General features: G+C 46.8%; 1 protein-coding gene across 1 annotated transcript in view; it reads left to right on the top strand.

Annotated features, from left to right (window-relative positions):
- Nucleotides 1-12,343, top strand: part of LOC147733673 (transient receptor potential cation channel subfamily M member 7-like) — a 1,613,265-nt gene that overhangs the window by 1,244,078 nt on the left and 356,844 nt on the right. The window contains exon 25 of the mRNA XM_086958251.1: nucleotides 5,199-5,331. Coding sequence (XP_086814377.1) covers nucleotides 5,199-5,331 — 133 coding nt within the window. The remainder of the gene's footprint in view (nucleotides 1-5,198; nucleotides 5,332-12,343) is intronic.

Raw genomic sequence — 12,343 nt, 5'->3', positions numbered from 1 at the left:
ATCCAGCTGTTATGAATTATACTGCTCAGAATGAGGAATGCCACAGGGAAGCAGTTTTACTAGATAAAAATCCATAGTGTGTCCCTATTCATGCTCTTTCGCTATGAATTTATGTATACTTTGAGCAGGAGTGTAACTGTGGATCAGTAAGAGGGGGAGGTGAGAGCATCTGGGGCAGTGTAGGCTGATAAGATTCAGGGAGGTGTTTCATGCTTCCCAAGAGCTATAGGAAGGAGTCAGTTGTTATTTTCCTAATGCCTCGTACGAGACACAGCTGGTGTTTCCATACAGTAATATTGGGACCATGTAGGAGGCTGGTTTACTATATGGTGCACACTTATTTAAGTGAAGCACCTTGCACTTATCCAGAAATCCCTTATGGTGATTTTAGTGGTCTTAGACGACCATAGAAAGCTCTCTAAGTGGAAGCAGTGGAGAGCAGCCTTAAAGCTTAATCCAGAAGGAGTGTTAAGCAACTTGTTTTACCAGATCTAATCATGTAGTGTAGTTTAAATGAAAGAGAACCACACAGTGTATTTATAAAACGATGTCTATTTATTATACAACACTTACTAATACACAGTGGCATAGCATGGGGGCGATCCGCCCCGGGCGGCACAAGGTTTGGGGGCAGTGGCCTCCCCCTGCTTTCACCAGCCGTCTCGGGGCGGCAACAGCAACTCCGCTCTTCAATGCGTTTGCCGCAAGGGGACGGCAAACACACAAAAGAGCGGGTGGGGAGTACCCCTCCCCACCCGCTCTTCACTGCGGCCTCTGCAGACAGCAAACGCAGAGACCACTATGGGCACCCATAGGGCTAGCTACGCCACTGCTAACACATTTGTATATCTCCTATTCGAAGATATCAACTCAAATACACACAGTACTTCAAGTAGAAAGAGGTTAATAAACACGATACACAGAGGTCTCCAGGGGGAGACCAAACCATATACTAAGAAAGTGGAATGCGAACTGCGACCGAAGTCGGGACTTGGACCAGGAGACTCAGAAGAACTGGGGACACACGGACCCTCCCAAAGGTAAGTACCCAGGAACAGCAGAAATGGTGTGTGCAGAGTGGAAACACAGCTGCATACCCACTACAAGTCAACGGGAGAGTAGCAGTTTTGAAGAAGGACCCTTCCCAGCGGACCCTGAAGAAACCCTGGGGAAAAAAAAGGTTGGAGAGTCACCACACCCGTGGATACCCCAGGAACCAGGATACCTACACCAGGGAAGCCCGGGTGCATAGGTACAAAGTGATGTCCGAAACAGCCGTAGACCACAATAGAGGACTTCAGAAAAGATGCCGCTGGTGAAGACTGCGCAAGAATCCGATGGAATCCAAAGGTGGATTCTTGAAGAGAAGAACCTGCAAGCAGAGGGGGACAGAGTCTTTTCCCCTCAGAGGTGACCAGGAGGCACGCAAAAGCAATGACCACTGATGATGGAAGATGCAGGAGTGATGACTGTAACCTTGTTGTTGCAGCTTAGGGGACCAGGCAACACTGACGAGGGCCAGGAGCCCAGCACGAGCTGTCCCACTTCGGAAGTCGTGAACCAGGGTGGGAGCATCAACAAGCATTGGTAGCAGCAACAGATGTGGAAAATGATGAAGGAGCAATGTTGGGACAAGCATGGTCCACGGGACTCACCAAGTGCAGGAGAGTCAGAGCAGGCCCAGAGCAAGCAGGGGAGCCCACTGAAGCAAGAGAGACCCTCAAGAGGACCACCAGGCCAAAGGCACAAAAGCCGCAAGAGGACCTTCAGCAGCTCACCAAAGATGAAGGCCCATGGTGCACCGGTTGCTGTGAGGACAAAGATCTTGGCAGGAAGAGATGCTGGAGGTCTTTGTAGCCCAAAGATCTCCGGAATGCAGAGCCAATAAGCCGTGGCAAAGGCCAGTTGACGCTTTACACAGGGGTTCGGTCCCAGCGGTTATGACAAGGAATACTGGCATCAAAATGGCTGAGAGGACAGGTCTGGTCTCGAGGGCATTGCAGAACCACCACTTGTGTTGCTGGACCTCTAAAAGTTTGTAGGACGTCAGAGCAGCCGACCATTCAGCTTCATTGCAGTGCCAGCAGATGCAGGGGAGTGACTCTTTCGATCCAAGGGAGATTACTTTGGGTGTCCTTGATGCCCATAGGTCTGTTGAAGATCTTGGATGAAGCACAGACACAGACGACGAAGAAAACTTGCAGAACAGTGAGACCAGGAGGAGCAGGAGTCTTCCTTGATGCAGTCTCCATCCTAGGCAAAGTCCAGCGAAGTCCAAGAGTCCAGACTGTCAACCAGTTACGTGGTTTCAGTCTTGAGTCTTGTCCCATGATGAATCTCAGGACCCACCCACAGTAAGCCCTTTTATACCCTAAAAAAGGGTCTAGGACGACTATGGGGTCCCTCCCAGAGGAGGGGCTGGACACAGGGGAGGATACTCCCATGTCTTCGTCCCGTTTTGTCCCAGAGCAGGAGCCAAGGGATCCCTGAACTGGCTCAAACTGAAGTATCCAAGGAAGGCAACAAATGAGTCCTTCACAGCAGGTAGGGTACGCTGGTAAGCCCCTCCTGCCAAATACACTAAGTCCTTTCTGGGAGATGACAGGAAACCTTTTGTTTTACCTTCCCCTGCTGGAGCTCAGCTCAGCAGCAAGAGGGCAGAATCATGTCGGGGGTCGGCACCAGCACTATATTGCTAGTATATCTTGGAAGGCTGTTACGGAGAGTCCTGGAGGCTTCCTGAAGGAGCCCACCAGAGAATGGAATCATACCTCCAATACTGGTAACAGTGTTGGAGGTGTGATTCCAACATATTTGCTACTAAACACGCCCAGGTTCGGCACAGCCACTATATAGTTGGCCATCGCGTAATGATGCATTGCTACTAAATGCATCAAAATCGCTGACCGCACTTACAAAGTGAGGGGAATCGACTCCAGGGTTTGTAGCGGTTGTCCTGCTCATGCAGGGCACCCTCACACTTATAACCCAGCACCCTGCCTTTAGGATGGAAAGGCCTGCCTTAGGGGTGACTTATAGGTTTTAGTGACCTCAGATATTAGGAAACGTGTATATCTATCATAAGTGGTGCTAGCACCAGTTTACACAGGCTGCTATGGCAGACCTGTAGTCACCGTTTGAGTGGTCTCTCATGGGTGGAATAATACATGTGGCAGCCAATGGGAGATCTCTTGTGTACCTAGGCCCTGGGTACCTTAGTACCATATGCTAGGGACTTACATGGGTACACCAGTAGCCAATTGTGGAGTTACCAAAGCACTTAGTATGACAAACTTAGGCAGCAAGCCCAGTGGCTTTAGCAGGATCCCAGCCAGACTAGTAAAAAAAACATACTTACACCAGCTAAAAGTTGGGGTAACCATGAAGCAGACCCTACTTTCCTCCAACCAATATTCCTCAACTAATGATCCCAGCTCCGGGAGCACTGGGACACTTGTGATTGGGCAGAGTTATATCCCACCTGAGGAAACTCTTCTGCCTCATATGTAACTGAGCCATGGAGTCTGCTTTCATTCATACTTTTGCACACTATACAATTCCAGAAGTCCTAATTCCCAAATTCTCTAAATCGGATCTAATTCCTGTGCCAACTTGTACTAGCCATATCTCTAATGACGTTAGTTTGCAAAGAGGTGTGGAGCTGAAACCCCACCCAAAGCCTCTCAAGAAGGCAGGATACATGGAAACTGAAAACACTGACCGGAAATAAGGTCACAATTTTGATCAATTGGTCCGATTAGCTGAGTGTTTTTGAGTACATCTGGATGCTGCACCTGCAGCATATTGATGCAGGATAGTTTTATAATGACTCTGTGGTCGGCTAACGTTCTTTCTATTGAAGCAGTAAACCTATAAATCCATCAAGTCTAATTATATGAGCAAAGAACATTGTTCATTTCATTCTCCATGGGTTCATTTCATTCTCCTTGGGTTCATTTCATCCTCCATGGGTTCATTTCATTCTCCATGGGTTCATTTCATTCTTCATGGGTTCATTTCATTATCCGTGTGTTCATTTCATTCTCCATGGGTTCATTTCATTCTCCATCATGGGTTCATTTCATTCTCCATGGTTTCAGGGTCGGTCACGTAAACCCGATGTGCCACCATGGACGGTTAGTGACACTGTGGATGTAAAGACAACTCTTTTAGAGACAGTCGATCCTTGGCGGATGTTCTATACTGGGAACAACATCCTGGGTAATCTCTCTGGCCCCAGCCATTTATCCTCAGTCTTTTCAATCTGCTCTTGTGACAAGATATGTCTAACTTACAAGCGGTGGAATAGGGCACTCAAGCATGACAGTTTCCTAAATGGTAACAATATCTCTGTAAACAGTTCTCTAGTGCCAGTCTAAACAAATAGTTATTCCATTCAGAGAATAATGCACAAAATTACCGAAACGAGGAGCTTTTTAGTGCCCCTGTGCTCTTAGCATTCTGCCTTCCGATGTGACATTCGTCTCCGTGGCTGAATGCAACTAAGTTACCTGCCTCTTGCCATTCATGTCCCAAGTTAGGTAGAGCTACATGCGATAAAACGTGTACAAAACAATATTTGGGGCTCTCTCCTGGAGGGGAATTAGGAGTAGGTGATATCGATAATGTGTTTGTTAGATGGATGTCAAAGGTTGGCTATAGCCTGGGGTACGGAAATCTGAACCTAATCCGAGTTTTATAACTTCAGTGTCCTGAAACACCTGCAAAATAATATGTTCCTCCCTTAGTTAGGTCACACAGCCATTATTGTTACAAGCTAAGAAATGATCGCTTCCATATATTAAAGCCTAATATTCTCCAGTGGTAAACAGGCCGCCCGTACAGCATCTTATTTTGAGTATTTCTATCCTGAGGCCTGCATTACCTTCAATCACACCCCAGCATTTCTGTTAATAACCCATGAATTTGGCTCGAATAGCAAGATGAGGATACGGCAAAAGTTTATACTTTTTAAATAGAATGCTTATTAAAAGGCAATCCATTTGTAACTGAAAAAAAAACAAAATCCTAGAAGTCATACATAATGATTGACTAGTGGGGCAATGAGTTTTGCCCAAGACATTCAGTGTCTAGAAGCTCGTGTTTAGACTTGTTGTTCACAAAATCGGAACAATTGTGCAGACTAAAATAATATTTGTTACATCGCCAATTTTATTTAATTTTATTACTGTTTGTAGAGCTTTTCTTGACAGAGGAAGATCAAAAGAAACTTCACGACTTTGAAGAACGCTGTGCTGAAATATATTTCAATAGAAAAGAAGACGAATTCCAGTCTGGAAGTGAGCAAAGAATCAGGTTAACTTCAGAAAGGTAAAACATAAATGTTATAAATACTGGCTTTGAATGTTTTTATATGGAGGATTTTGTAATTGATTAGAAAGTATCGCAACTAAGGGATGGGGGTGGGGTAGTGTTCAACTGACTCACAGTTGTATTAATAAATCCCCTTGTCCCCCAATGTGTACTGGAATCAACCTCTGGCAAAACCCTTTGGGCGTTCCCAAAAAAAGAAAAAGCTTTGGGTCAACAATCTCGCGCATCAAGAACAATCCATTTTACTTTTCATCTCCAGATGTACATTCTTTGCATTACAGATATTACCAAATATGTTTCGTCCAATTGCAGATAGACTTTCTCACAGACAGAAAATTAGAATTATGTAGTAATGCAGCAATGCACATGCTAGCAGATAGGGTGAGTGATACCATAAAGTCATGCTGAATCCAGTTCTGGACTGTTGTTCCCACCAGAAAAACACCAACATATAAAGTAAGCTGAACTGAGAAAGTGCTGTAGTTCACATTGTGGAATAATTGGAAATAGCTTTGCAGATAAGTGAGTCTAAAAGTCTTCTATCCTACCAAGATATAACTTTAAAAAAAATAGGTCTTTATTAGTTTTACAACCACATTATGCAAATAGATTTGAGAAGGAAACAGGGAAACAACATTATGGCCCAACCAAGGCAGTCCCCTTCCCACCACAATTACCATGCAGTTAAGTCCTCATCAGCTCTGGTCCAGCGCCCACAACTACGACTGAGCTGAGTGACAAAGGGTAGTGAGAAACTTTGAAAAGAAAATTATGTAACTCAGCAAAACAACACACAAACCTGACTCTTCCTGCGGTGCAAGTGAGCTTGCTTACTAGCGCCCATGCGGGTCGGATACCTCCGTCAAGCCTTCCCCATCCCAGCATCCCATGTGTGGGCCCATACGGATCCGCAACAGTGATACCATTATGGAGGCTTTTCAAGCCGGCACCATTGCAGGCTTGTATGTGCACTTCCACTGTCCTCCTCTACGCATGACCACATTGTTCAGGGGGTCAGGTTAGTCTAGTGTAGTCCCTGGTGCAACTCTCAAGGTGGTCTATCATCGGTGCACATTTCTACTTTATTAACATATGCGTCCCAGATCATTATTCCCATTGCTTGCTCTGTCTGACGACATATGCTATGAATGGCAGGTTGTTCTGCCATCGCTCATTTTTTTTAGATCCTTGTGCGGGATCGTAGCCAGTGGGGGGCTTTGACACCTTCCAGGCCATGACTTTGTGGTGTTTATATAAAGTCAGCAACAAATCAGTCATCCTGAACTCTAGTTTGTCTACATTTGACCTGGTCATCCACCCTAGAAGGCAGAGCTTGGTATGGGAGTCAAGTCCTTACCCGCCAGTACCATCAAGTTTGTTAGCACAGCTTTCACTATTTCAGGGCACTCCCATGCCATGTGGTAGAAGTGCACCTCAGGTGTGCCACACCTGGGGCATTGAGAAGACAAGCTCAGGAACATTCAGCCAATTCATTTCAGGGACAGGTAAGTTTGATACAAATAGTTGAACTGAAGGACATTGGATCTGAAGTTATGCGAGACCATAGTTTGTCTGATTTGTTATAATTAAGGCATTGTGCCCATTTTGTCCTCACATCCTCGCAAGGGCACATCAGTTGCTAGTGGAAGGTGGTATAGAGGAAAGCCGACTGGCCCGACAGTGATCACAATTTGTGCGTCAGTGTATCATACATCACAAATTGGCCAGGCCCTAATTCAAATTTTCTGTCAAAGTCAGGAACACGCACAGCTTTCCCAACTCATACATATCCCCTACCTGCATTTCCACAGTCAGCTGTCAAATGTTGCATAGACCTCCCTGAGTCCTGGGAGTGCTCATAGTGGTAGCTGTGCAGTATAGGGGCGCTAGCTAGCTTTCACCTGTAGGTATTTGGTCCAGCAAGTCTTGGCAACTCTGTAGAACATAGACACTCCCACATCTGGCAGCTCAGTCACAGTCAGTCACTTAACTATCCTAATGTGTGCAAGTGCCCTACTCTCCTGTCCACTTTCATCCCAGAGCCCCTGCATTGACCACTAAAGCTGTGCCGCCGCACAGTACCACTTGTAGTTCAGGGTACCTAGGGTGCCCACAACAAGCATGAGTAGTGTCTTGTGGAACATAACTCTCTTCCTTTTGCCACCCCACATGAGGCCCGGAAGCATTGTGAGCAGGTCACCAATGAAGGGATGTTTCAGTAGCACTGGGATCACACAGAACAGGTAGAGCAGCCTCAAAAGGATCAACATGTTGGTAATGGGCACTTTGCGTGCCAGAGACAGTGGGAGAGAGCACCAAAAGGTTATTAAGCACTTTGTTGCTGCCAGCACCCTCCCTAGATTGCCTCTCACCACATCATCTTTCTCGTCAGATACATTTACCACTAAGTTATTAAATGTGTCATGTGCCCATGTCAGCCTAGTACGGGACAGGACAGCCCTCTCTGAGATCAGCCACGTATGAAGACTTGCCCAATTGACTTTTAGACCCGAATCTGTCCAATTTATCCATTAGCCTAGCAAGTGACACTTGGGGCTTGCGATGGTATGTCCAAGAGGCCTCTGCATACAGTGAGATCACCAGCCACTCACCCCCAAACAGGATGTCCCAGACTGAGGTTCTCTGGAGTAACAGGCCGCCAAAGGACCCATCACCAGGGTAAATATGATGGGTGATAGAGGGCAACTCTGTCATGTGCCCCGTGTGACTTAGTATCCCTTTGAGATTACCTGTCCGATGCGCACTCTAGCCAGTGGTCTTTGTGATAAAAACTGTACCCACCACAGAAACCCCAGCCCAAGCTTCTCCAGTACCATCTAAAGGTAGGGCCAGCTTAGTGTATCACATGCTTTCTTGCTGTCCTTTGACACCACCATATCCATGTTTCCTTCTGTACCCACTGCATTCATTGGGGCAAACAGTCTCCGCACATTCTTAAAGGTGTTGCGCTCAGGTATGATCCCATTTTGATCCGAGTGAATTATGGACGGCAATAGTGACAGAAGAATATTTGGCAGTATGCAGCGCAAGATTGTGTAATCCTGGTCGAAGAGTGACAAAGGGCAATAGGAATAGGCATCCAATGGGTCTCATCACTTTTTTGTGAGTACCACGATCAATGCTTCTCGCATGGAGCACAGGGGGTCCCTCCCATGTGAGGCAGCCTGAAATATAGACAGCAATTTGTCAGCCAGGGGTGCCTTTTACGTAGCTTAAAACTCCACTGGTAATCCGTCCCGTCCAAGCATCTATTCCTCGCCATCTGTGAGATCACTGCGCATATCTCTCCGACTTGTAGAGGCTCTCCTAGTTTGTGGCAATGGAGCGGGTCTATCATAGGGGTGGGAATCGCTTGCAAATATTCATGCAGTCAGTCGTATGTCACTGTATCAATGCATTGTGTAAAGCCTGCAGTGGTACTCGTGAATGTTTTGCAAATAGCCTCCTGCATGTTGACCACCACTACATCATGGCCTCTAATGGCACCAATCTGATCTCTGGTTTTCTCGAATTTCAAAAGCCAGGCAGGCATCCTGCCTGGTTTGTCTCCCTTTGTGTACATATGCACCACAAACACTGTAGCGTGTGTAGCAGTTCTGAGTGCTGATTGAGTTAGCATGTCAGGGCTTCCCGGGTGTCTTGGGAGCCCACGGCATGCTGGTCAGCCCCCTCTATTTTATGCAACTCATCACATATCTTGCATCACACACCCAACGAGGTCTTGATAACAGCAGCCTATTACATAATCATCGTGTCCGTAGCCGACCCCTCATTTTCAGTAAAATATTGATATATGTATATGCCTTTTTGTTCACAGAAGTGGTTGTCCATTAGTTCCTCGCCTCTTAGTCTCCAGGGGGCAACATTTATACGACCACTCTGCAGGTCACTGTCCGCTTTAATGGGTTTCAGTCTGATAGGGTATGCCCCAGGTACTTAGTGTCAAGCGCCCTCTGGCTCATATCCCCAGTGAGAACCATTAGTCTAGTCTTGTGTGTACGCATTGCATCTGAGAATAGAGGAAACACTCCCTGTTCTTGGGGTGCATGTATCTCCAAGCATCCACCAGTTGCGTGTCCTCTTGTCAGCCCTTAAAACCCTGTGCAACCCTGTGGCCAGGTGCCCCTGAAAGAGGTAGCACTGAACATTCAGCATCTGTGTCTCTTAATCAGTTGAAGTCTCCTCACCCCAGAGGCAAGGGTCTTGGAGCTTAGCATAGATCAGCGTTTCAAAGAACGCAATCTGCTGCAGGTTTGGGGTGTAAATCGCAGTAATTGAGAGCGGCTTTCCACCAACCATACCTCAATCATAGCATATCAGTCCTCTGGCAACAAACCCTTAACCACAGCATATTGGCCCTCTGGATTGATCTTGGTATGCTGCACGATGTACGGGAGCCCGGGAGTGAACAACACAGGCACTTCCTTTGCATAGGCAGAATGCATGGTCCAGTGTGTTTGTACCATTCCTCTTTGGCTACGTTCCTACGCTCTGGCCTCATGAGGTGTGTTTCTTGTTGGCAGGCAAAGTGTATGGGCTGATGCTTCAAATAAACGTGTATCCTATATCTCTTTAGAGGAGTAGCCATCCCCCAGACATTTCAAGTCGAAAAGTTACATTGTACAAATATAGGTCAGATATGTTCCCTCAAAGTCACAATCAGCTTATCAGCCTGGGGATGGACTTCATGAGCAATGTGATCAAGAAGGCCCACCCACCTAATGGGACTGTGTCTCAATTAACAAGCAGGGTCAACGTTTGAAAAATTAACATCCCAACTCCACCTCCCAGGCGTACAGCTTCAACAGGCCACCTCCCATGTAACTAGCATGGAACGTTCATAGTAAACGTTCCATCTTTTGGTCTTCCATCAATATAACAGAGCAGAGATGTTTGGCAGGCTAGAGTCCGCTCCGGTGCGGGTCACTCTCCCTTCATCAGCTGTCACTGCTGTAGTGTCTGCACAAGTCCCAGCAGCCCATATCTCTACCACGTCTGCATTATGTGAATACCTGCGTGCTGTGCCATATGCTCGCTAGCAAGAGTTAAATTATGTCTCCTGCTGCCCTTGGTGTCAAAAGCAGGCTCCTAGGGCTATCTGAGCCAGAGAATTGCTATTCTGGTTCACCAAGATTGTCAACAGGGTCCTGGTACAAGGGAGATACCTATCCCAGGCTGGAAGTTTGCTGTAAAACAACTGACACCACCTGTGCCCTCATCTCTGCTGCCTCCATCATGGGGTGGCCCCAGGGCTTCTTCCGGCGCTGCTTCTGGGGATGGCACTGTTCCCACGGCATCCCTTCCGTCCCCTGATTCAGCAGCATGCTGATCTCCTTTGACTGTAGCCATTACCATGCAGCCCCAGGTGTAGAAAAAAGAGGGATTTGCCCTTCTTCAGGAGTGATAATGTGGCTGAGTACATTAGGGCGTATAGAAGATCCAGTGAATTAAGTTGTTTTTTGATCTCTGCATAGTTTGAGTGCAGGCGCTGAATTTCAGTAGTGTAATCAGGGTAGACATTAACCACATGTCCGTTCATGGCCCTAGGCCCATTGTTGCAGGCCATTTGTAGAATTGGGTCCCTGTCTCGATAGATGAAAAGTCAGGCCACGATTGGTGGAGGTGGTGCACCCGGTGAAGGTGGAAGGCTCAGGACTCTGGGGCCCTCCTAACGAAGAAAAAAAAAATTTGAGACCTTGCTCTGGAGCAGCTTTCAGAAAACAATTCAGTGCTAGGGCCTTCCTCGCATTCCAACACCCCCTCAATTTGTACTTTCTTGAGCCTCGAGCACTCCTCTGCATTATCCTCCCAGAGCTGAAGCATTACTTTCTTCTGTAGGCGGTTCAGTTGTTTCTGCAGCTTCTAGACATAAGGGATGTCATGTTGTGAGTGTTGACTTATTACTGTCAACTCTGTCTACTTTCTGTGGTCTACCCTCAAGAGGTTGACGTCTAGTGCCACAGAGTCTATTTTTGCCTCAAGGGACAGCTTGGTGTACTGTATAGCACACAGGAGGGTGTCAAACTTACTGGTGTGTTTATGTAGCGTGACATTCATGTGACTCAGCAGTGCACCTCACTGCTGCAGCAGTTCCCGACAGCCAATGGACAGCTTGTTCTGAGGAAGTTTGAGCTGTATAGTCTTGCCTATTGGTATAGAGGTCCCAGAGGCACAAAACGGTCTCTTGGGTGCTTGCCGGGGGTACACTTCCACCAATCGGGGAGGCAAGGAGCAACAGCCTGCTAGGCCCCTTGCAGCAGGGGGTGAGGGTGAATCGAAATTTGCCTAGCTTAGTAACGGTAAATTTCAATTCTTTTAAGGACGCGGAGGCGAGGATCATGCTTTTCCTTTCTTCACTCTGTATTTTTTTTTTTAAACCTTTATTGTACATTTTCATAAGTACACAGCCATTCGCCTACAACCCAAAGGGCCGGCCGCTAATAATTAAGCATTGGATGTCGTGCATGAGGATAAGTCCATACTTTGATCACGTTGCTGAAAAGTAAAAGGTTCATCACACGGCAAAGTAAAAGGTACAAAGCTGACGTTATGTTGCTAATCAGTAATGGTTTTGGTTTTCTGTTTTTTATGAAAATATCAAAAAATAACAATGAGGAAATCACATTGCGGTCATCCAAAAGTAATTAGTGTTGTATAGCTGTACTGAAAGTCTACCCGACAGTATGTGTTACTATTTATAGTCACGGAGTCAAACCCAAGGTGACGGGCAGCGACGCCCATGTACCTATGTGTTACTGTATAGCAGTCCAAACCCTGTCTACCCATACTGCCAATTACTCGGGACCCGGGCCCCCTCCCACTCACAATATCCTCTCCCCTCTGCAACCCTCTCTTGACCCCTCAGCCTACCTCCCCCTCTTCATCTGACTCCAACGGGTCGTCCTCTGGCAGTGGATCACAAATTTCACCTCGGTACACATTCCATGGGGTCCATATCGTGTTCCACTTCCCCGGGCATGCACGACTC

Source organism: Lissotriton vulgaris, chromosome 2_1 (genome assembly GCF_964263255.1).
Source record: "Lissotriton vulgaris chromosome 2_1, aLisVul1.2, whole genome shotgun sequence".
NCBI classification, from domain to species: domain Eukaryota; kingdom Metazoa; phylum Chordata; class Amphibia; order Caudata; family Salamandridae; genus Lissotriton; species Lissotriton vulgaris.
This window is presented reverse-complemented; position numbering and strand designations above follow the sequence as displayed.